The sequence below is a fragment of the Hyperolius riggenbachi genome, chromosome 8 (genome assembly GCF_040937935.1).
Source record: "Hyperolius riggenbachi isolate aHypRig1 chromosome 8, aHypRig1.pri, whole genome shotgun sequence".
Classification (NCBI taxonomy): Eukaryota; Metazoa; Chordata; class Amphibia; order Anura; family Hyperoliidae; genus Hyperolius; species Hyperolius riggenbachi.
This window is the reverse complement of record NC_090653.1, coordinates 148,844,645-148,870,219: the sequence shown is the minus strand read 5'-3', so window position 1 is coordinate 148,870,219 and position 25,575 is coordinate 148,844,645. Positions and strand designations below refer to the sequence as shown.

General features: G+C 46.3%; 1 protein-coding gene across 1 annotated transcript in view; it reads right to left on the bottom strand.

Annotated features, from left to right (window-relative positions):
* Positions 1–293: 293 nt before the first annotated feature.
* LOC137528341 (cysteine and histidine-rich domain-containing protein 1-like) overlaps positions 294–25,575 on the bottom strand; it is a 58,537-nt gene continuing 33,255 nt past the window's right edge. The window contains exons 7-12 of the mRNA XM_068249620.1: positions 25,392–25,447; positions 25,229–25,299; positions 19,247–19,358; positions 8,661–8,771; positions 4,209–4,271; positions 294–1,067 (exon numbers count right to left, since the gene is read on the bottom strand). Coding sequence (XP_068105721.1) covers positions 852–1,067; positions 4,209–4,271; positions 8,661–8,771; positions 19,247–19,358; positions 25,229–25,299; positions 25,392–25,447 — 629 coding nt within the window. The 3' untranslated portion in view covers positions 294–851. The remainder of the gene's footprint in view (positions 1,068–4,208; positions 4,272–8,660; positions 8,772–19,246; positions 19,359–25,228; positions 25,300–25,391; positions 25,448–25,575) is intronic.

Sequence of the window (25,575 nt, the reverse complement as noted above, 5' to 3'; positions counted from 1 at the left end):
ACCAAAATTACATTTCTCATATACATCTGGTACCCTTTTTTCCAGGCACTCTTTTCAAATGAATTCACTATTCAGGACATACCAAATGTTATTTATTGTTTGTATAATCAAAAAGGATGGAATTATGAAAGAGTGTGTGTATATGTACATGAAAAAACATGGCAATAGTATGGTATGTAATGTAAAAACAATATATGGAAAAGTGATAGAGTGAAATTTTAATACACTTTTTTATACTTGGTTTGTTTATTTTTACACAGAAATCAATGAGTGGTTGCAAAATATGTTAAATGAAGTCATAAATAGCAAAGTGGTGTTCAGTGGTAAGTGTTATGCTAAAAAGAGAATGATAACGGCATGCGATATTGATAGATCTAGAGAGAATTTACATTTAAAAAATCAAATCAATATTAAGAAATAAATTCATATTAAAAATCAAAAAGATCAAAAGTTTATTATAAAATGAAATGTTGTTTAATCCAACCAACTTTTTGCCATCTACAATCTTCTTTTTACGAAACTGTGGCAGGCAGCCTTGGAACAGCTTGCTCAGGACTTTCAATCAACCGAAAAAGAGGATCAGTTGCACCAAATCAAAAGAAAAAATTGTAATTTGTGTGGCCACCTTTAGTGTTTCACATTTGAAAAAGAAACAGAGTGCACAAGAAAAGTCAAATGGGGAGGAATGCGGAGCACCACATACTGTGTACTGTGTAGATATGTAGAATGTGACACTGACAGCTGATATGTGACATGTAGTGGAGGAAAGTGATGGGGTGGAGATAGAAGAGGAGCTATTTATATGCACAAAATAAGAGCAATGGAGTAAAATATGTTTCATTTAGGCCATTTCATTCAAGTTCTTCATCTTCTGACCAACTCAGGCTGTCATCAGACTCTTCCTCGTCATCCTGTTGTGGTGTCAGTTCAGGCTCGGCCTCAGCTGTGATCTGAGCATTTGAGACTGTCAGTTCCAGCCTTGCCCATGTCACAGGTTCTGATTTTTTTAAAGTCATCTCAACCTTTGTTGGCAGCAAGTTCACAAAGCTATTAGCAGTGTCAATAACCTGCAGAGACACAAGCAAGGGGTTCAACAAATAAAGAGGTAAACGTTATAGGTACTGTTCCATTTGAAAGACCAATGTTGCAAAAACAATTGCTATGAACCAGTACCAGAGCTGCTTAAATGTTTTTGTAATATGCGGTTATTAAAAAACGACCTTTACATTTCAGATTGCAGACTGCTATGAATTTCCAAAACCATCTGTAAGCGTAAACTACGTATTTGGTAGCTTGGCATCTGTGCTTCAGTAGCTACAGCCCACGTGTTTCCTCTTCACGTATGAGTAATCAGCTGCACAAAGCAAGTGGTCTCATTAGTTATTTTCCTCAGCTGCACTAACTGAGTGACAGGTAGCATACATAATCGCTGCCAAGTCAATAGTATTTGTTATGCTCATGATCAAGAAGCTATGAGTGGCTATGTGATTGTATATTTAGAATCAAAGTACACAGCATGAAATAACATAGTACAATATGTAGAGCACAACAAAATTGCTTATCTATCAATGAAGGTGGGGTTTCCCTTTAAGGAGGGCAGGGGTAAGATCTAAGCTAATATATTAATTATATTCTGGTTTTCTGCTCTCAAAGTGTTTTCCAGGCCCTGCACCCTCCCCATTCCAATAGACATAACCCCCTCCACAATAGATCTTCTACCCAACACAGAGCATATCCTGTAGCTGTGCAATCACCCAGTTACCCCTTGTGCCTAATTACCTATTGGCCAACCCAAACATTACATGTCCAGCAATGCTCATGCTAATCCATGCTATAGACATAGCAACTTAAAGTGTACCCGAGGCGGTGTGGCGGGGAGAAGATGGGACACAGGCATGTTTCCTGCCTCATGACATGCCTCTGAGTCCCCCACACGCCGCTCTCTGCCCCCCAACTGCCACGCTATCACCCCCCGAAAGTGGCGACAATGATTGGCGCCAATCTCGAGGGATAACCGGGGGCGTTCTTGAAAGCTTTCCCCAGCTGCCATTGGGCAGCTGTCTCTCCCTGGACGCGCCCCCTGCCTCTGCCACCCTGCTCATTGAGAGAGCAGCTTTCTCTCCTTCCAGCTTCATTACCCCAGTGGTCACGACAGTGAAACTAAAAAGATGCGGGCCAACGGAGCGGCGGGGATGGCAGTTACCTGATCCGCCCAGCCCCCCGGATCAGGTAGCATAGTTGTTGTTTTTTTAATTTAATGTCCCCATCTCAGGTTTTCTTTAATCCTTATTTGGCCTGCTACCATCTGACAACCACATCCCACTTCTCCTACAGAGCTCTTCCTGTGGCCTCCTAAGTGTTCACCTGCTCCATGAATACCTTGTTTCACCAAGTACAGTGTAGCTGTGGCTATAGCTAGCAAAAATGTCATTTGATTTGACTAGAGAATGTAGCCGCGTTTAATGCAGAATGAAAAATAAGAAGGCAAGGTCATGACAAGCCCTGGCCAATAACACAAACAAAAAATAACATTGTATTGGTGCCACAAAGGTACAAGCTAATATGAAGAGTCATCTCTGGTCTGTTGCAAGGAGGCTATACAACAGTAAGAGGCTCAGGAAAATGTAATATAATAATTAAAAACACTAACAGCGAGGTATGCATATCTGCAGTTCTGAACCTTTACTTAAAGAGGTACAGACTAACCAGCAAGCTCATGGTGACCCAGAACTCATTGGAGTGTGTAAGGGACTACAATGGTCCTAAAAGCCCCCTTACTAAGATGGTTAATTTGCATATATTCAGCAGTGGTGCCTGGGAGACATCTCGAGCTCACTCCAACCTGAATTATCGCAAATTCTTTCTGTTTTAGGAAAGCAAATTTTTGTTTTTCTTAACATCTTAGTAAGGGGGCTTTTAGGACCATTGTAGTCCCTTACACACTCCAATGAGTTCTGGGTCACCATGAGCTTGCTGGTTAGTCTGTACCTCTCGGTTTACAAGCCCTACTCCATAGAGCCAAATTAATCCATGCCATGCACTGATGAGGATCAAACAATCCGAAACAGTCTGTATGCATGTTGGATTATTATGGCTCTGTACAATTTAACAAGCTGACACATCATTGCATTCCAGCGGTTCTGGAGGTGTGTTTAGCTTCTAAGGGTACAATGGTTAATTTGCATATATTCAGCAGTGGTGCTCTGGGAGACATCTCGAGCTCACTCCAACCTGAATTATCGCAAATTCTTTCTGTTTTAGGAAAGCAAATTTTTGTTTTTATTTTTGTTTTACTTAAAGAGAACATACACATTATGCCTCTACTAATTCTACAATATTCTGGTGTGGGTAGGAACCAGTTCCAAGGCGGAAACCTTGTTGATGTTAACTTGGCATAATGCAAAATACTACAGTGTTAATAACCTATATCCTCCGTGTGTAAAATCTTTGATGGTTCTTATCACTGTCTGTTTTACAAGTTGAAGTCTACATGTATTTTTTATTTTCAAAGGTGTAATATTGATTAATGCTTGATTTTGTCACCACCCAGCACCTTCCTATGTCAATTTATTTCTGCAGGGATCAGCGTCAGTTTGTTAATGTATAATGATCAACAAACAACTAAAATAAAAATGGCCCAGTTTTCTTTTAGATCATGAAAAAGAAAAAAAGGAACACGGGGACATCTGGTGTAGTACATTAGATGATGAGGAATTTATAAACATCCAGTCCAGCAACCACCGTTAGTGCATACTGTCTCCACTTGGCCTTGGAGGAATACACTGGTCACTGCTCCCAAAATGGTTTATGATGTACTCATAGGACCAGACCCATGCCCCAATCCTGACGTATGGGATGACAGTAAAAAGGCAGAAGTAGCAGGCGCCCCAGTAAGTATTACACTGAAGTTAATATAATTGGTGAGTATACATGAGAGATGAGTATCAGCCTATCTCAATGGAGACTATTTAGACATTTGAAAAAAAGGAATTTTATTTTCGGCACAGTGGACAACACTTTTCACGGCTCAATGCCGCTTCATCAGGTCAAATAACGTGCCCAATATGCTGCTAGTGAAGCCTCTGGTGACGTTATAGTCTCCATTAAGGCAGGCTGATATCCAGCTCTCATGTATACACATGAATTATATTCATTTAAGAGTAATGTTTAAGCGCCTCCAGTTTTCTTTTAAATGGTGAAATACTTACACCCCACAACTCCAGCTTCTTTTTGAATTCCTTCTTGTCCTGGAAGGCAATCTGAATGTCTAGCTGTGGAGAGAGAGGAAAGCTACCTTGAGAGTGCATAGTACAGAAGCCAGACACTTTTACTTCTACAGCACGACGTACGAAAACAAAATAATTGCACCCTGTATGTATTTAAAGAGATTAGCCTGTCTAATACCCCCTCATCTGCGACTAATCACCAGTGTAATCACCAGTGTAATCACCAGTGTAATTTGATCTCTTTCGGCTGTTTCAGATGGCTGTCTTGGCAGAGCAGCTAATTTGTAAACCAAGAATGTTAACCCTAATTCTGCTTCCATGAAAGCAGGAAGTAGACACACTGCAGATTTATTGCAGGATTGGTATCAGCTGTAACAAAGAAATGTTGAAATGTTTTTCTTGAAAGTTTATTATGCTGTTGCATATCTTTTAGAGCAGAGAGGAAGTTCTGAGTTAAGGTCTGCTTTAAGGATAAAATAGTTAAAGATAACCTGAGTCAAAGCTCGGGTTCTGAAACGCATACTTACCTGAGGAGAGGGAAGCCTCAGGATCCTCACAAGGCTGTTCACTCTGTCCTCTGGCCCTCCGCCTCTGCCTGGGACCACCCAGATGATCAGGGCCACGCCTCTACAGGATCCAGAGAGCCATCCCTCTTTTCAGGTAAGTGTGATTAGCTCAGGTACACTTTAATATAAGAGGTTTAATGCAGTATATGCTATACTTCAGACAATTCATTCAGTCAGCAATTTCTTCACTGGTTTAAGAATGAAGATCACTTTTTTTCTAAAGATATTCCAGGAATAAAATATTTTGACATTGATATTTTGTTGAATGTGGCAATTATCTGTACAGTAAAAAGATCACTCTTATTCTCAAAATGACTGCTGTAGTGCTGAGACTACTCGCCAACCAGTGGCGCCCCTAGCCATTTTGTCACTCCAGGCGAGAAAACCTGTAGCGCGCCAACCCCCCCCCCCCATGAAGATAATATGATCGTAATGCGGCAGCTTTTCACCAAAAAATAACCGTTTCAGCATTTCGCCAGAAATTACACTTATTGTGTCAGCGTTTCACCAGAAAATACACAATGCTGGCAGTGTTTCACCAGAAAATACACAATGCGGGCAATGTTTCACCAGAAAATATACAATGCAGCAGTATTTCACCAGAAAATACACATAGGCAAGGCTTTCATGAGGCACAAAGTGGGACAGAAGGAGGCACAGGGGGACTGAATAAGGCACACGGGGTGACATAGGGAGGCACAGAGGGACAGAAGGTGGCATGAGGGTCAGAAGAAGTCACCAAGGAGGACAGAAGAAGGCACAATGAAACAGAAGGAGGCACAGGGGGACCGAATAAGGCACACGGGGTGACATAGGGAGGCACAGAGGGACAGAAGGTGGCATGAGGGTCAGAAGAAGTCACAAAGGAGGACAGAAGGAGGCACACAGGGGGACACAAGGAGGCACAATGGGCAACAAAAGGAGGCACAATGGGGGGCAGAATGAGACACAAAGGAGGACTGAAGGAGGACAGAAGTAGGCACACAGGGGGACACAATGAGGCAGTGAGGGCCAAAAGAAGGCACAACAAAGGACAGTGGGAGGCCCAGGGGGACTGAAGGAGGCACACAGGGGTACAGAAGGAGGCACAAAGGGGGCAGAAGAAGGCACAAAGGGGGGGGGCAGAAGGAGGCACAATGGGAGACAGATTGAGACACAAAGGGGGACAAAAGGAGGCACAGGAGGAAAGAAGGAGACACAGGGGGACCAAAGAAGGCACACAGGGGACAGGAGGAGGCACAAAGGGGGCAGAAGGAGTCACGATGGGGACAGAAAAAAAGCACAAAGGGGCCAGAAGGAGGCACAGGGAGACAGTAGGAGGCACAAAGGGGAACAGAAGGATGCACAAAGGGGGACAGAAGGAGCCACAAAAGGGTGACAGAGGAAGGCAGAGGGGGGTGTAAGGAGGCACAAAGGGGCACAGAAGGAGGCACAGGGGGACAGAGGAAGGTGCAGGTGACAGAGGTGGCACATGGGGACCGAAGAGGCACATGGAGAAAGAATGAGGGACAAAGGGAAACAGAAGGAGGCACATGAGGACAGAAGGAGGCAGAGTGGGACTGAAGGAGGAATGGGGGGGGGCAGGGGTAGCACAGGGGAACAAAGAAAGGTACAAGGGGACATAAGGAAGCACAGGGGGACAGAAGGAGGCAGAGGTGGCACAGGGGGACTGAAGGAGGCACGTGGAGACAGAAGGAGTCACAAAAGGAGACAGGAGGCATAAAGGGAGACAGAAGGATAAACGGGGTCAGACATGTTACAAGGGACTGAAGGAGGCACAAGGAGATAGAAGGAGGCACAAAAGGGACAGAAGGGGGCACAAAGTGGGGGTTGGGGAAAGGATGTACAAGGCACAGAGGGGCACTGTGGCAGCTGCCTGCAACTTACGCTAAGCAGATGCATTAGAAGCAAATAATAGAACACCCGTGGGGGTGGGACTTAGTCAGGGGCGTGGCTTCATCCAGGGGCATGGCTTCATACAGCAACATGGCGCCCCCAGGACCAGTGGCACTCCAGGCAATGGCCTGTACTGCCTATGCCTAGAGGCTCCCCTGTCGCTAACAATATTGCTACTAGCCTGGAGACTGGTCTTTTTTGTGGACCTGTTTTTCGCCTGAAATCTTATCTCAGACAAGACATGAAGTCTCTATTATTATGATTATTTAGTACTTATATAGCGCCGGCATCTTCTGCAGCGCTGTACGGAGCATAGATGGATTAAGCTGTAATTGGGCCCTAGGCAAGGTAGTAGATTTGGGCCCCCTTGTGGTCCTTTTGGTAAGCTGAAGTGGAGAGAGGTCAAAAAAAGTGGCAGGTGGGCCCCTTGACACCCACTAGGCTTCAAGCACCTGCCTAGGTTGCCTGATGGATAATCCTGCTCTGGTACGGAGTATATTGTCTTGTCACTTAAGTGTCACTACACCACCCTCTCCTGAGCATGCTCAGAAGGTGCTCTCCAGCAAGTGTGCTATATAATGGGATCCTCAGTTTTAGAACAATATTTACTGTAGATAGTCATAGAAGGTTTTCAATGCTTTAAATACAGATTAACTGTAAGTGGAGTTTGATAGTAAGGTGGTACAGGACCCTAATATGTTGCAAAATTACTAGGCTAAAGAAAGTCAATGGAGGTGATTCCACAAGTGCAACCTCAATTCACAAGCACGGGTCCTGCAGCATTTCTGGCGCAATTGTGCTTCAATACAAAGTATATGATCATTGCAGATCGCTTTTAAATCACTCATACAGAGTGATTTATGCAGTGATTTTACTACCTAGAACCAAAAAAAAAGAGTAAATCACAAATTGCAATTACTGTACAAATCGCTAGCATCAAATTAAAAAGTGCTTTAAAATCACCAGAAATCGCTCCAAAAATCTCTACAAAAAGCACTTTGCAAAACGCAATCGCTATTTCTAGTGGGCCCCAGTCCTAACATATCTCACCATTCCTTCTGACATTGGCTTCAGTTCACAAAGCATTGGCATGTGGTACTGCAGAAAGCAGCTGATTTTACCAAACATTTAGTGAAATGTCAATTCACTATGGTTGTTACCACATGGCAACCTGAAATTTCCGACCAATGAGGTAAATTACCGACTTACATCAGTATAATGTCAATTCACAAAGATCTGAGCATGCGGTAAATACAAGAGAGATGTTCAGTATTTACCTCCAGCTCTGATCTATCGAAATATAGCATGTGATAGAAATGACAGATAGGAGAGAGGAAAAAGCAAAGAGCCAATTGATCCAATGCACTTGCGAGCGAGTCCTCAGAACGGCAGAGCAGGAGAAGGATACATTCAAAGAGACTTTTCTGCATACTTTAGATGTGCAGATCTGTATAGTTATACACAGAAGAGAGACCTCTAATGACGAAGCAGGGCTTTTTGGCGCCTGCTTCACGCCACCTAGCACAAAAGCTTGGCGTGGCTATAGCAGAAATGCTACAGTCCCCACTCCGCACACAGATAATTCGGGGATCCAGTAATTGCCAGTCCCTGAATAACTTCTCCGTCTGAATTGCGACAACTTGGAAGGGTAATAGTATTTAACACCCCCCGCAAATTTCTGCGGCAGCAGTGTGAACCATCATTTGGCCACCCAGCGCCAAAAAACCCTGCACCACACAGCCATGGCCCATGTATGCTCTAGTGGCATGTAAGCACATCCACAGTGATGCAGGAAGCCTTTTCCTCTCTACCAAGCTGACACAGGAAACAAAAAGAGCAGAATTCTACAATTTTTAATATCTATATGATTTACTATCATGCAAGCCCCACAAACTTTACTATTTAGCAGGTATGAATGGCGCATGAATTTGTACAACATTCTTTTAATACGCATTACATTCATATGACTTACCTGTGTACGATTAGCCTGGATCTTTGTAAGGTCTGGCAAACATGTTTTGGCATAAACTGTAATGACAACAACCCTACTGGTCTGGTGCCAGTCATATCGACATGAAATTTCCTGAGAACATAAAAGGCACAAAATTACTAACTTGGAGTTAATGATATGGCAAAATAATATAACCGAGTAGCACTCTTTCAAATCTGCTGATTTTGAAATGGACCTGTTGGAAATAATCGATTCAACCCATCTGACGGGAAATAGCATGGTGTGTACCAGGCATTAAAAGTTTATAGCATATTGAGCTGTATGTAAATATAAGGTCCTACAGAATATGATGCCACTCACTTAGGAATGTTTTCTGTCTGGTTCGGTTGTTCTTTTAAACTTTAGCTTAATGGGCTTAGTTTTGCAACTGCCTCCCGATGAACAGATTTGTAAGTAGTGCAGTGACTGGGTGTGACTTTAAAGAGCTGGGGTCTCCTAGTGCAGCCCTCCAAATAAAATGGTGGTACTCCTGGTGATGCTGAAACTCACAGTACAGTAGCATGCAGTCTATAGGTATGAGATGCAATCAGTCTACCCCAGGAGCAGGCCCTCCCCAGTATTGTCACTTGACAGAATGAACCAGGAATTGGGTATCAGTTCCTCTCACAAAGGAGCCATTTAGAACAGAAGCTACAGTTTCCTCTTGGTTTAAATATTAATTCCTAACTGCTCCCAGTCCTGTAACTTGTTAGGTCTTGGTAGCAATCCCATCAAAAATGCAGTTATAGCTTTGAAACTTCTCTGCCTTATGGCTATAAGCTAGCTACAGATTACTTCTAAAAACTGACTTATATTCAGTGACGTACCTAGGGCATTTGGCCCCCCGGTGCTGGGTATTAAAAGACACCCCCCCCCTTAAAAAATAGGCGTGGCCACAACCGGCAAAAAATGTGGTGTGGTCATGACCGGATGATTGTGGAGCTAACTGTAATTTAAAGTATTAGCTAGTATAGTTGCCCCCAGTATAGCTAGTATAGTTGCCCCCAGTATAGCTGCCTTCAGTATAGCTAGTATAATTGTCCCAGTATAGCTGCCCCCAGTATAGATAGTATAGTTGCCCCCAGAGCTGCCCCAGTGCAGCTAGTATAGTTGCCCCAGTATAGCTAGTATAGTTGCCCGCAGTATAGTTGCCACCAGTATAGCTAGTATAAATGCCCCCAGTATAGCTAGTTTAGTTGCCCCCAGTATAGCTAGTATAGATGCCCCCAGTATAGCTAGTATAGTTGCCCCAGTATAGCTGCCCCCAGTATAGCTAGTATAGCTGCCCCCAGTATAGCTAGTATAGCTAGTTTAGTTGCCCCCAGTATAGCTACTTTAGTTGCCCCCAGTATAGCTAGTATAGTTGCCCCCAGTATAGCTAGTATAGCTGCCCCCAGTATAGCTAGTATAGATGCCCCCAGTATAGCTAGTTTAGCTGCCCCCAGTATGGCTAGTATAGCTGCCCCCAGTACGGCTAGTATAGATGCCCCCAGTATAGCTAGTTTAGTTGCCCCTAGTATAGCTAGTTTAGTTGCCCCCAGTATAGCTAGTATAGATGCCCCCAGTATAGCTAGTTTAGTTGCCCCCAGTATAGCTAGTTTAGTTGCCCCCAGTATAGCTAGTATAGATGCCCCCAGTATAGCTAGTATAGTTGCCCCAGTATAGCTAGTATAGATGCCCCAGTATAGCTAGTATAGCTGCCCCCAGTATAGCTAGTTTAGTTGCCCCCAGTATAGCTAGTATAGTTGCCCCCAGTATAGATGCCCCCAGTATAGCTAGTTTAGTTGCCCCCAGTATAGCTAGTATAGTTGACCCCAGTATAGCTAGTATAGCTGCCCCCAGCATAGCTAGTTTAGTTGCCCCCAGTATAGCTAGTTTAGTTGCCCCCAGTATAGCTAGTTTAGTTGCCCCCAGTATAGCTAGTATAGATGCCCCCAGTATAGCTAGTATAGTTGCCCCAGTATAGCTAGTATAGATGCCCCCAGTATAGCTAGTATAGTTGCCCCCAGTATAGCTGCCCCCAGTATAGATGCCCCCAGTATAGCTAGTATAGTTGCCCCCAGTATAGATGCCCCCAGTATAGCTAGTTTAGTTGCCCCCAGCATAGCTAGTTTAGTTGCCCCCAGTAAAACTGCTCCAGGAGGGGGGAAGCAGCGCTAGAAGGAGGGGCAGTGGGGGCAGCGGCGGGGAGGGGGGAAAGATCCCCCCCCCTCACCTGGGTCCCCTACTTCTGCCTCTCTTCCCCTCCAAATGACAGCGGGGGCAGCGGGCAACTTACAGTCAGGGCGGGCGGGCAGAGACTACTCACTTTACTTCTGCGTTCCAGCAGCTGGAGCGCTCCGTCGCCGTCACGTGCCTCTGCGCCTCCAATGCGTGTCACAGCATTGGAGGCGCAGAAGAGGCACGTGACGGCAACCCAGCGTTCCAGCTGCTGGAACGCAGAAGTAAAGTGAGTAGTCTCTCTGCCCGCCCGCTCTGACTGTAAGTTGCCCGCTGCCCCCGCTGTCATTTAGAGGGGAAGAGAGGCAGAAGGAGGGGACCCAGGTAAGGGAAGGGGGGATCTTTCCCCCCTCCCCGCTGCTATCCCAGTCACCCCTCCTTCCAGCGCTGCTCTTCCCCTCATGCACTGTCTGCAACAATGGGGGGTTGTGGCGACACCCCCCTGGCTGGCTGTCACCCGGTGCGCCACGCCCCCCCTGCGCCCTATTGCAGAAACGCCACTGCTTATATTTGATGTTTCTGACTCTCTGAAGGGAGTCCATAATATTACAGGCCATTCTTTAATTACCAGTAAACTTTATCCCTGAGTTTTGTCACAGAAGACCTTTTTACATCTCTTCAATAAAATACCTTTACAGGAACCAGAAAACAAGTTTATTGTCCCCAAACTGAACCCAAAGCCAAATAAACTTCCATATTTATAGTATAAAGTACTTGCACTCCTGTTTGGGACACATACCTCTGTGTCCCAATTAAACACTAAGCTGCCCTTCTTCATCCAAACCTTCTTCAAAGTAATGTATAAGCTGCTTGTTGAGGGCTTATTGAAATGCTGAAGCCAGAAGGGGTGACACCAACTGCAATGGGATGCCTAAAACATGCCCATTGCAGCCAAAACCATGCCCCCTCCCAGTCAGGGTATTGACCAGGGGGGTTGCAGAGGTTGGGACTGCATCGAGGCCCTTGGGCCAGAGGGGCCCCGAAGGGCTCTCCCTCAACTACAGTATTAGCTCTCTATTGGTCCTTTGTTCATAATAATCACTTCTCTAGATACTTTGAATAGTAGTAATCATTAAAGGGAGGGTCCACGGAGTTGGTTAAAAAAATAAAAATACTAATCCACTTACCTGGGGCTTCCTCCAGCCCGTAGCAGGAAGGACGTGCCCTCCACACCGCTCCGGAGGCTCCCGGTCTTCTCCGGTGACTCGCCGGACCTGGCCAGGCCGGCTTCCTGGTCGGGCTTCTCCTTAGCTCCAACGTGCGTCTCATGCAGTCGCGCTGACGTCATCGGACATCCTACGGACTGTACTGCGCCTGCGCAGCACAGCCTGGAGGACGTCCGATGATGTCAGCGCGACTGCGTGAGACGCACGTTGGAGTGCACAAGAGCCACCGGAGAAGACTGGGAGCCTCCGGAGCGGCGTCAAGGGCATGTCCTGCCTGCCACGGGCTGGAGGAAGCGCCAGGTAAGTGGATTAGTATTTTTATTTTTTTAACTAACTCCATGAACCCTCCCCATCCCCTTTTTGCACCTCTGACACTGTAGTTGCCATTGGCAGGTTTTGGTGCACCGTATCAGTTGTTATGTATAGAGTGCTTGGGGGACCCCATTGTAAAACTTGCATCGGGGCCCACTGCTCCTTAGCTACGCCACTGGTATGGACATTAAGTGCCCCAGTGTGTGAACTGTAGGTGCAGTGTGATAGAGCTCCTAGTCATCACAGTCAAGAGGAAACAGAAGTTGACCAGTGAATCTGAACATTACAAAGTCTTTTGCTTTTCTGAAGTGGAAACGTGATAACGACTAGCATTTATACTGCTTGACTGTGGTTGAGCAAGAAGTCAAAAACCAAGTCTTGTGATACAAAACAAAGGGATGGAAAAGTGAGAAAAAGTGAAAAAAAAAAACTCCTTCCAGAATGGTAAAATAAATGTAAGGGGAAATCCACACCTAACATAAAGATAGCAGTCTGGAGAAACAGAGAGCAATCAACCACGTCTCAGGCTGAAAGATCAAGGTAGAGGAGTGTGGACAAGTGGTTATCAGAGTAGGGTCACACTTGTTTTAAAAATGTATCCGTGGCTCCGTTTTTTGGCCTGGATCAAAAACGAAGCCACAGATACCAATGTTGAAAATAGCAGCCGTCTTCACTCAAAAAAAAAAAATCTGTCTGCGTTCCGGGGGATCTGTGCTGAAAAACTTCAGACGGTCCGGACTTGTTGGGACTTCATGGGCCCTGCACGGAGGGGTAGTGCCAGGCAATGCAAAAACGGATCTCCCTCTACACAGACACAGAAACGAAGGGAGATCCGGATTGCCTACTGCCTGCTCCTCCCATCAGCATAAGTGTCCCCAGGTATAGGCTAGAGGGGGAAACAGCCCCCTCCCCCTTTAGCTATTTGCGTAAATGTTAAATGTATGCAGTGAGCAGGGACTTGTCTCCAGTCAAGTCAGCACCATCCAAAAAATATATTCAAGCTCTTTTATTGGTAAAAAGGTTGCATAACAGGCTTTGCAGCAACAGCAGCATTGTTTCGGTCCGCAGACCTTTTTCAAGCTATATCAAGCAGTGTTACACTATACCATACATACTGTGTGTTTAAATAGTCACCTCCTACACCAAACACCAATCACAGGCGAGGTCTCCCAGCCAATCAGATGCTTCAAATGGTCAAATGGACCACATAGGGAACTGCAGTCTCTTGTATGCAAATAGAGACATTCCATAATATCAAACAGAACACTCCCCCCCATCGAGCGGACCTAAATGAAAACCGCTCATTAAAGATGTAAAGATATGCAAATATATGCGCATCTGCGCAACTGATTACCAACAGCACCAAGCGAGAAAGATCCAGCATGCGAGCCAACTGCACTCGCTTTCTCTAACCGTTGACGTCACTAAAGCGTCCGTCCACATGACCCAGCGTCGCCAGGGGGCGTAAACAAGACGCTCCCTCCATGGCAACATACAGCCATCTCCGCTTCCTACAGTAAATGACGTCTACAGGACGTCCAACCCGTGACCAAGTGTCACTAGGGGGTGTCAACAAGACGCTCCCACCATAGCAACCCATAGCGTATGCATCCGGCTAACCAGCCAGCTTGCAGCGCTTATAGACAACAGGAAAAAATTAGAAAACTGGTAGAGCGGCTGTGGTTAGAGGTTAGACGTCAACGGTTAGAGGAAGCGAGTGCAGTTGGCTCACACACTGGATCTTTCTCGCTTGGTGCTGTTGGTAAGCAGTTGCACAGATGCGCATATATTTGCATATCTTTACATCTTTAATGAGCGGTTTTCATTTAGGTCCGCTCGATGGGGGAGTGTTCTGTTTGATATTATGGGATGTCTCTATTTGCATACAAGAGACTGCAGTTCCCTATGTGGTCCGTTTGACCATTTGAAGCATCTGATTGGCTGGGAGACCTCACCTGTGATTGGTGTTTGGTGTAGGAGGTGACTATTTAAACACACAGTATGTATGGTATAGTGTAACACTGCTTGATACAGCTTGAAACAGCGCTGCTGTCGCTGCAAAGCCTGTTATGCAACATTTTTTACCAATAAAAGAGCTTGAATATATTTTTGGGATGGTGCTGACTTGACTGGAGACAAGACGTTGGAGTGCCGGTGTGTGCAGAGGCACTACAGGTCACAGCACATCAGCTTTTCCCTCCGTAGGTGCTTGCTACACACTGATTTTTTGCTGCAGTGAGCAGGGAAGCTTACCTTCCTTCCTCCGCTCACCGCGTGACTTCCTGCAATGCCGCCCACTGAAGTACAGAAGGTGGCATTGCAGGAAGTGAATCGTCGAGCGGTGGAACGCAAGGAAGGAAGGTAAGCTTCCCCGCTTGCTGCATACATTTAGCATTTGCGCAAAATAGCTGGAGGGGGAGCGGGGACGGGGGGATCCAGGTGAGGCAGGGGGGGCAACCCCACTCCCCACAGCTGTGCTGCACCCCTTCCTGGCTGCTACCCCCTCCAGTTCGGCGCCCCCACTCACGCCAGGGCATAGGTTTCCACAGACTGGAAACGTATGCTGCAAAAATGACAAAAACGGGGAGAGGAAAAAAAAAACATTAGAAAAACAGATCCATTTGAGATGGATCCGATCTGCAAACAGACAAGTGTAGTTGGCAAGGGCAGTTTTAGTGACAAGATGGATGGCAAAACAGATGGAAAGTGATCGGACAAATGGCATTAGAAAAGATACAAAATTCTGTGGGTGTAATGTTTGAGCACAACTGAAAGTAAAATTAAACTAAGGAAATTCTATTAGCAATTGGGTTGAAGGGTGACTATAGACAGTGTATAGAAGCAAATCAGTAAACACTACCTGTTTCATGGGCCAAATGTGTTTCCCAATGTACTACGGCTTTCTTCTTCTCCGACATGAAATTTAGCTGGTGGACAAGTCAATCAAGTGTGACACTGTGACACCCAAAGTAGGAAGAATTAATTCCTAAGTAAATTTCAGAGAGTTTCTATATTACTCTATCCAGGGCCACCACCAGAAATTTTGGGTGCCCCTCACACATCATCAGGCCTGGGCCCTCCCTCCCTGGGCCCACCCACTGGTTGCTGTGACCGCCCACTAGCCACCCCATGTCCGTGCGAGAAGTGCGCTGCGGCAAAAAATGTGCATGACTCCGACACTGAAAAAAGCGGTATGCACAGGGTGTGGCAAAAAGTGGGCGTGACCATGGAATGTTGTGGGTGGAGTCAAATACTACCAAAATACAGGTAGTCCCTGGTTAACAAATGAGATAGGGACTTGTAGGTCCGTTCTTATCCTTTATCTATTCTCTTTTTTCCCCCTCAACCAAGTTCAACCAAGATGGCGCTGCAACGGCAGCCACGGCCACAAGGCTCCGGCCTTTTCTTCTCCTTCCTATCACTTTCCTAAGGCTTTTACTCCCTAATCCCCCCTAATCTATAGGGGTGGATGCGGGGATGCCGTGGGAGACAAGCGGAGACGAGCGGAGCGGAGACAGGCGGAGACGTGCAGATCCAGGCACAGAGCTCCTGGGTCTGAGCTGTGAGCTTCCAGCTGATCATGCGATCAGCTGTTCAGGCCCTCGTGCTCTCCCACCACCAATGCTTGCACTGCTCCCGCCATGAGCTGGCTGCTCGCTGCTGCAGAAGGGGACCCATCTCCTTCACGCTGCTGCTCTGCCTGGGAGGAACGGAGATCCACAGAGTCCCACGTGGTGCAGCCACAACTCGGCTGCCTGGCAGCGGACAGGAGCGAGCAGGATGGAACTGTTAATCTTCCACCGCTGCTGTAGATCTACCGCCACTGCCACCAGACACCGGCATTGCCACCCGCGTCGATCCCACCATGGCCCTACAGCTCGTCATCCAGGAGGGCTGCCTGCTGCAGACAGTCCAGCCACGGGGCATTGGAACCATGTAGGCTGCCGACCACCGCCACGGATCTGGATGCAGGACGGGTGGGCGCCGTCCTCCGCTTGAGCGGATCCTCCATCCACAGGGCTGATTTCCCAGCACTGGGGCTGCATCATCGCCGCTGTCCGTGAGACCGGATGCCGCCACGATGCTGCGGGCAGGCCGCTCTATCGCAGCCATGGAGGTCCAAGTCCCTGATGCTGCTCCAGATGGCTTGGGCTATTTCTCTGTCGGGGGATCCCTTGCACTGCCGCCACCAGAACTTTTAACTTCATCACTGCAGCTGGAGGAGGTATGTTGTTGCTGCTCCATCGCACAGGCCAGAGCAGGTCAGTTGCATCTGCTCACTATCCCCCAGCATCACAGTCCCTGTCTCCAGCCACCAGGTCTGCCCCTCAGCAGCAAGGACAAATTCACTGTGGCCCCCTAGGTCCAACTCAGCCTAAGGCGCATTCTGGCCATGGCCTCACAGAATCTCCTTTGCAGGTCGCCAGCCCGGAGCATGTGGGACACTAAGGAGGCCTGACCACCGCTGATTCCTGCTGGGCCTCCCATGTGGAAGAGATCCTTCCTCAGGCTGAGCTCCAGAGATGGTCTCCACCAGCCGCTGCCTCCAGCCTGCTCAGTGCCCAGTGTCTACCTCTGCCACTGCTGAGGACCGTGTCAGCCTGCACCACTACCCAGCCGCAAGGATCAGTTGCCCACCTTCCTACATCGGGGAACCGGACCACGGGGATGGACACTTCTTTCGGACTGATTGTTGGTCCCAGGGGTGGTTTTAATCTGCAGCCAAAAAAGGTCTCTGCCTCTGTCTCTCTCCTCTTGCCTTGGTTCTTTCTCTTTCTTCCTCAGTCTCTCTTCAGCTATCCCTTGTCTCTTTCTCTATCCACTCTTTTCCAGGACACACTGCAGGGCATCTGGAACTGCTGCGGAGCTAAGTGAGCGCCGCCGGTAGATGACAGGCTGCTCCCCTCACGTAGCATTCCAGACTTCCCCACGCATCCTTCACTATAGTTATGGGCTGTATGTATATATAGGTATATGCTTACTTTGTACTACTGTACCTGATTGTATATGTGGATCGCATGTAAGTGTTTGTACCATCTCCGACCCTGTATGAGCCAAAAATAATTCCGGGTACAACCCCCGTTGTACTTGGCGAAATAAATATGATTCTGATTCTGTTTCTTTTCTTCCTGTGCCTCTTTTGTCCCCCTCTGTCTCTCCTCAGTTTGTGCCTCTTTTGTGTCCCTCTGTGTGACCTCATGTTCCCGTCTCATCTCTTTTCTCCCTGTGCCTCTTTTGTCCGCCTCTGTTTCCTCTGTGCCTCTTTTATCCTCCTGTGTTACCTCTTGTCCCCTTCTGTCAAAGCTCGTCCCCCTGCCCTAGCCAGGTATAGGTGCCCCCAGTATAGGTATCCAGGCTTAGGTGCACCCAGTATAGGTAGCCAGGTATAGGTTCCGCCAGTATAAGTAGCCAGCTATAGGTGGTGCCCCAGTATAGGTAGCCTGGTGTAGATACCCCCAGTATAGGTAGCCGGGTATAGCTGGTGCCCCAGTATAGGCCAGCAAGAAACAGGTGCCCCAGTATAGATATTCAACTATAGGTGGTGCCCCAGTATAGGTAGTTTGGTATAGTTTCCCCCAGTATAGGCAGCCTGGTATGAGTGGTGCACCAGTATAGGGTAGCCAGGTACAGGTTCCCCCAGTATAGGTAGCAAGCTATAGGCACTCCAGTATAAGTAGCCAAGTATAGGTGGTGCCCCAGTATTGGAAGCCAGGTATATATAGTGCCCAAGTATAGGTAGCTAGGGTGGTTCCAGCCCCAGTATAGGTAGCCAGGTATAGGTGGTGGCCCAGTATAGGTAGCCTGTAGCCAGATATAGGTGGAGCCCCAGCATAGAAAGTCCGCTGTAGCGGGCTCACTCATCTACTCCCCATGTTCAAGTGCTGATGTCACTCTTCTCTCTGGAACGCGGTGTGCTGGTTAGTGAGCCACAGGCCCGCAGCCAGCACATGGGGACCTTCCAGCGCTGACCCCTCAGTGCAGTGTAAGTTGTCCCCTGATGGGTGCCCTGACTCTAGCAACCATGAAACAGAAGTGTAAAGCAGAAAACCCGAGAGCCCAATATAGTGTAGTATGTATTGGAAAATGGGCGAGATTAAATAGAACATAAGTATTATACTTACAAACCAGGATTACCACCTAGGCAACCACTGTAAGGGCAGGTGGGGATTATAAGCCTGTCCCCACTCAGGAGTAAGACATCGCTCTCTGTGGATAGAGGAAAAGAAGAGGGTGTGACACCCTTCCACCAAGGGTGGATATCTTGCTTTGTAGAGATGTACAGAGGCGCCAGGAGGATAACATTTGTTAAAAACGTTTAAAACGTTTGGGAGGTGGTGGTGGACCAGCCGTCCCAAAACAGACACAATGCTGTCGATTTCAGAAGAAAATATTTATTCATATACTCCTAGAACAATTCACAACGTGTTTCGCAGGCAGAATCCTGCTTCATCAGGCAATAAACTACCGGAGTATCACACAGCTAGAGGTCCAATCTGCGTTTGGCACCTCTGCGAAACAAAAGTGGAGCAATTGCTCACGGACACCAATCAGAATTCTAGTTGTGGGTATCTGCTTCAGTACTGCTCCAATTTTCCTTGCAATTGTTTTGTATATCTACCCCTATAAGTCTACAGGAGGAAGTGGGACTTGTAGTAACAGGAAGTAGTAGCACTGCTTTCATTGGTGGTATCCTGCAACCAGTCCGTTTTTTTTTCAGGCCTAGAAAAATGTTGCAGATCAGGACTTTTTACGGTTCATTTACCATAATGCATTAAAAAATTAATTAAAATGGGAAATTCCTGACAATATAATGGTATCCATTTTTGTGTCTGTGCAATAAAGATAAATCTGTATTCGTCATATACTCACCCTCTTTCCCGGTGGCTGCACCCACAGATGTTTTCCGTTGGTGCATCCTTTCTGATCCAGAAATTCGTTAAAGTCACTTGTTTTGATGCAACAACAGGACCAGTACTTCATTCTACAAGGAGACAAAAGAGATATGTGTTTTGGTATACTTAGAGGTAACATAGTAAGAAAAATGAAGACATTTAAAGTAAATCTATACGGGAAAAATGTGGGGTGGTATTTAACTTGGGAGGGAGGGGCACCTGGATCCTAAAGAGGCTTCCCCATCTCCCTCTGCCAGTGTCATCCAGTGCTGGCTGCCCAAAGCAGAAGCCAACAATATTTACATTCTGCACTCCTGCGCATTAGCAGCTCTCAAGCTCCGGCGGAAATAGCCAAGCCCGTTTCGGTCCGCTCTACTGTGCAGGCGGCTTGCACCTATGCAGTAGAGCGGACCCGATCAGGCTCAGCTATTCCCACCGGAGCTTAAGCAGAGAGCCGCTAGGGTGCATGCACATCAACAAGTGCTGTCAAGAAACACACAGTATAGGTACGCAACACTGAGATAAAATTAAAACAAAGTGAAGGAGGGAGGGTTTTCCTTTAATTGCACCACTGTCATAATATTTGGACAACTGAAATGACTCAAGCTCCACAGGATAGCATCTATCAAAAGTACATATTTGTATTAATCTTAGCCAGCAAAAGACATAACATGACCTTTAAAAACAATTAAAACAAGGCAAGGACTAAAACAGGTCCATACCAAACAGGATAATGGGTATAATAATAATAATAAAATGGGGATCTTAGGGTTGTTGGATCAAGATCAGATGGCGGGACATGGGCTATCGGTATAAGATGTTCTCAGGGGACTACAGAGAAGTTTTGTATCAACTAGACGGGTGGTCTAAGTACCATGTTATGAGGTGACCTCCTCCTACTTCTTCAAATTTCGACTCTATCCCCAAGCAGGAATATTTAGCCATCTTTGGGCCATTCAGCACGGGTCCTTCTGATGCATTGGTCCTTTGACAACGCAAAGCATTAAGGATACTATACTTATTTTTATGGAACCTCCTTCCCCATTGAGACTACTAATTGGACTTGTATAGTAATGCTCTAGGTAATATCACTCCTTATTGGTTTGCACTGCAATTGCATTAGATAAGAATGAAAACATCAGGAATGCAAGTGACACTTCTGTCCAGTCAGGATCTTGTCAGGACCTGGTCGGACAATAGCGTAACCCTCACTGATAAGTAATTACAGCCATACAACACTTCCCTTTCCCAACATGGCTTCTGAGGTCATAGATTTTAGCTCTTGCATACTTATTATTTATTTATTTATTTGTTGTATTTATAAAGCGCCAACATATTACGCAGCGCTGGACATTAATTTAGGTTACAGACAATATTTAGGGGTGACAAACAGCAATATGACAATACAGGAATACAAGAAAACCAGATCACACAGCACAGTATGAGTACAAGGTAATGCTTAGTCACTGGATGGAGCATGGAGATCACACAGCATAGTATGAGTACAAGGTAATGCTTAGTCAGTCACTGGATGGGAGCATGGAGTTAGGCAAGTTAGGTTCACTCAAATGCATAGCATGGGTGCACAGTAATAGAGGTGCATGATCAGGTAGGACACAAAAGGAGTGAGGACCCTGCCCAAAGGCTTACAATCTAGAGGGAGAGGTAGGGACACGAGAGGTAGGGGACCAGAGTTCGGCTGTGGGTTTAGAGCAATTGTGAGGGGTGGTAGGCAAGAGTGAAAAGGTGAGTTTTGAGGGCCTTCTTGAAGGTGTTGAAGGAGGGGGCTGCCCTAATGGGTGGAGGTAGGGAGTTCCATAGTGTCGGAGCGGCTCTTGAGAAGTCTTGGAGGCGTGCATGGGACTGGGTGATGCGGGGGACGGTCAGGCGAAGTTCATTGGAGGAGCGGAGTGAGCGGCTTGGTGTGTATCTCTGAGTAAGATCAGAAATGTAGGTTGGACAGGTTTTGTGGATGGATTTGTAGGTCAGACACAATATCTTGAATCTGATTCTGGACTGGATAGGAAGCCAGTGGAGGGATTCACGGAGGGGAGCCGCCCTGGTGGAGTGATGGGAGGAGTGGATAATTCTGGCAGCCGCATTCATGATGGACTGCAGTGGGGCTATTCGGGTCTTAGGGAGTCCAGACAGAAGGGCATTGCAGTAGTCGAGGCGGGAAATTATGAGGGCATGGATGAGGAGTTTGGTGGTGGCAGGGGTCAGGAAAGGGCGAATCTTACAGATGTTACGAAGGTGGAAGTTGCAGGACTTTGTGAGGTTTTGGATGTGGGGAGTGAAGGAGAGTGCGGAGTCCAGGGTGACACCCAGACAGCGGGCTTGAGAGGTAGGGTGAATAGTAGTGTGGTTAACAGTGACCTGCACATCTGGGAGGTCCAGGGATGACCGGGGTGGGAAGATCATAAATTCCGTTTTGTCTAGATTTAGTTTTAGGAACCTAGCGGACATCCAGGAGGAGATGGCAGATAGGCAGGAGGAGACCTTGTCCATGGTAGTGGTGGATATGTCAGGGGTGTGGAGATAGATTTGGGTGTCATCTGCATACAGATGATAGTTAAAACCCATGGAGGAGATAACCTTGCCAATGGAGGATGTGTATAGGGAGAACAGTAGGGGGCCAAGGACCGAGCCTTGGGGGACTCCCACTGAGAGGTGGTTGGGGGTGGACGAGGACTCATTGAAGGAGGTCGTGAAGGAGCGGTTGGAGAGGTAGGATGAAAGCCAGGTCAGGGCGAGATCGTGAATGCCCATGGATTGGAGGGACTGGAGGAGTAGGGGATGATCTACTGTATCAAAAGCTGCTGAAAGGTCAAGGAGGAGGAGAATGGTGTATTTACCTTCAGCTTTAGCTAAGGCAAGGTCATTGACCACTTTGGTGAGAGCCGTTTCGGTTGAGTGGGCAGGCCGAAATCCAGATTGCAGTGGGTCTAGTAGTGAGTTGGCATTGAGGTACTGGGTCAGGCGTTTGTGAACCAGACGCTCAAGGAGTTTTGAGGCGAAGGGGAGGAGGGAGATCGGGCGGTAGTTGGAGGGTAGCGAGGGGTCGAGGGAGGGTTTCTTGAGCAGAGGCAGTACAGTGGCCTGCTTGAAGTCTGAGGGGAAGGTGCCTGTGGATAGGGAGAGGTTAAACATGGTAGTGAGGACTGGGGCCAGATCCGTGAAGTGAGGCTGAAGTAGATCAGAAGGGATAGGGTCAAGGGGGGAGGTAGTGGTATGGGAAGTCTGAATGTGTCATTGAGCAGAGACAATGAAACAGTAAAAACTTAAAAAGTAGATTTAAATATAAATAAAACTGGGATACATACAAAAGTCATTTTTAAGAGACGGAGGATAGATACAATTGTTTGTCTCATCAGTTTATGTTCACCTCGGTATGCCTTTAAAATTAATAGAATATGAGACTGCAGGAAATCTCTATTTACTATTGCTAGCACACGTAAAATTAATTATCTCATAAGTTAATTTTCACTTCAGGTCCTGTAATCCAGCAACTTCCAAGCAAGTTGATTGTGAGCGCTCCCGAAGCGCGCCCGCCAAGTTATCACGCCGGGGGCTGTTAGCTGCATGCGCGGTACAGTGTTTAGAGGACCTTGCAAGCGGCTGATGGCACCTGGCGTGATGATCCGGCGGGCGGGCTTCAGGAAGGTGCAAGGGCGACTTGCATGGAAGTCACCAGATTACCAGACAGCGGGACCATGGAAGAGGCCAGGAGGGGGGGAGGGAGCTCGCAGGCTACGGGGGGCTGGAGGAAGACCCAAGTAAGTTTCGATTTAGATTTTAAGAACAGCTCAGTCAGGGTCCCTTTAACCACTTGCCTACCGCCTACTGCATATTGGCGGCGGCAAAGTGGCAGCCCCAGGACCACGTAACGCAGAATGGCGTCGGGTCCTGGGGCACTGTTTTGCCGGGGATCGCGCGCTGGGATGCGGAAATTGATTTTAATTGTTTTTTTTCACAAAGTGTCATTTTCCACTAACTTGTGACAAAAAATAAAATCTTCTATGAACTCACCATACTCCTAACGGAATACCTTGGGGTGTCTTCTTTCTAAAATGGTGGCACTTTTTTTGCAGCCTAACTGCGCTGAGGGGCCCAAAGTCCAATGAGCACCTTTAGGCTTTACAGGGGTGCTTACAATTTAGCACCCCCCAAAATGCCAGGACAGTAAACACACCCCACAAATGACCCCATTTTGGAAAGTAGACACTTCAAGGTATTCAGAGAGGAGCATAGTGAGTCCGTGGCAGATTTCATTTTTTTTTTGTCGCAAGTTAGAAGAAATGGAACCTTTTTTTTTCTTTTTCTTTTTGTCACAAAGTGTCATTTTCCGCTAACTTGTGACAAAAAATAAAATCTATGAACTCACCATGCCTCTCAGTGAATACTTTGGGATGTCTTCTTTCCAAAATGGGGTCATTTGGGGGGTATTTAAAACATCCTGGAATTTTAGCACCTCATGAAACATGACAGGGGGTCAGAAAAGTCAGAGATGCTTCAAAATGGGAAAATTCACTTTTTGCACCATAGTTTGTAAACGCTATAACTTTTACCCAAACCAATAAATATAGGCTGAATGGGGTTTTTTTTAGCAAAAACATGTTTGTCCACACTTTTCATGCTGCATGTATACAGAAATTTTACTTTATTTGAAAAATGTCAACACAGAAAGTAAAAAAAAAAAATCACTTTTTGACAAAATTCATGTCTTTTTTGATGAATATAATAAAAAGTAAAACTCGCAGCAGCAATCAAATAGCACCAAAAGAAAGCTGTATTAGTGACAAGAAAAGGAGGTAAAATTCATTTAGGTGGTAGGTTGTATGACCGAGCAATAAACCGTTAAAGCTGCAGTGGTCTGAATGGAAAAAAAGGCTCTGGTCCTTAAGGGGTTTTATGACTGCAGTGGTTAAGGAGTATGTCAAAAGAAGTGTGTGAAACCATGCAAAGGGCACACCTTTCTCCATATAGCAACCTAATGTAGCTTCAGCAATAGAATGGGAATTTAAATCAGCTGTTTGCAAGGAAATGACCATTATTTTACTTGTGTTTTAAGATATCCTGATTGAACATTGTGTTAAACTATTAATGTATCTATGCAACAAAGCCAGATTTCTACTTCTGGTAATTGGTGGGTTTTTATCAGTTTAGTGAGGTGAAGTTACACCTCATTTCAATTTATTACGTAGTTCAAGTGTTCCCTCTGTAATGTGCATAAATCCAAAAGATCTGCACACTCACTGTAGACTAAGTCCACTTTTATTCAAAGATCGTAAGTGTAACACATTTCCATTCCATAGACCAGGCTTTCTCAACCAGGATTACCTGGAACCCCAGGGTTCCTTGAGGACTCTGCATCGGTTCCTTGGCATTTTCCCCCATCGTGGGGGAAGTATAACAGAGCACATTATAATAGGGGGGTACTGTAAAAAGAAGCACTAAATTGGGGGTCAGAATAATAATGAGCACAGTATAAGGAGTGTCAGTGTAATAGGAGGTAGTGAAATTAACAGCCTCACCCACTTTTAAAGACCATGCCTCCTGAAAAATAAATGCAGGGGTTCCTCGAGATAAAAAAATTGTTTGCAGGGGTTCCTTGAGATCCAAAAGTTATTTGCAGAGTTCCTCCAGGGTAAAAAGGTTGAGAAAGGCTGCCATAGACCAACGATTTATTTCGGGGCCCCAGGGGCCCCCTTTGTCGAGGTAACAACACAGAATGTTTGCCCTCTGTAATGTGGACGGACTACTAGTATAGGAGATGTTTGAATATTGCTGACATGATGTTATTCTCCCCAATCCCACTTTCCCCATCTCTTCAACAGAAACAGAGAACATTTGTAACTAGAAGGGTAATGATAAGTAATGGGGTATGGGGGAGGTCAAGGCGATTATGTTAAAGTTGACTTTTTCAATTTGACATACAAGATAAAATGAAACTCTTTACCCCTCATGGAAGACTGGCACACCAGTATGATGTACACACGTTCCCAGGTCAGTCTCTGGCCCTTGATAAATCTGCAGGAATAAACAATCGTAGCAGCAGTTTATTAATTTACATGCCAGAAGCACAATGTCATTCTGATATATACCGTTTAATATTTCCTTACTTCCTTACAGCCTGAGCGTTTACATCTGGTTCCTAATACGGCTACTGTTGCCTGTGCTGGAAGATACGAAAGAAAGTTATATTTCTATAATGGTCATGAAATGAGATAAGGTAGAGAACAAGGCTCACACAAATAACAAAACATGGGCCAAGATATATTTTTAAGATATCAATATATAGTGCAC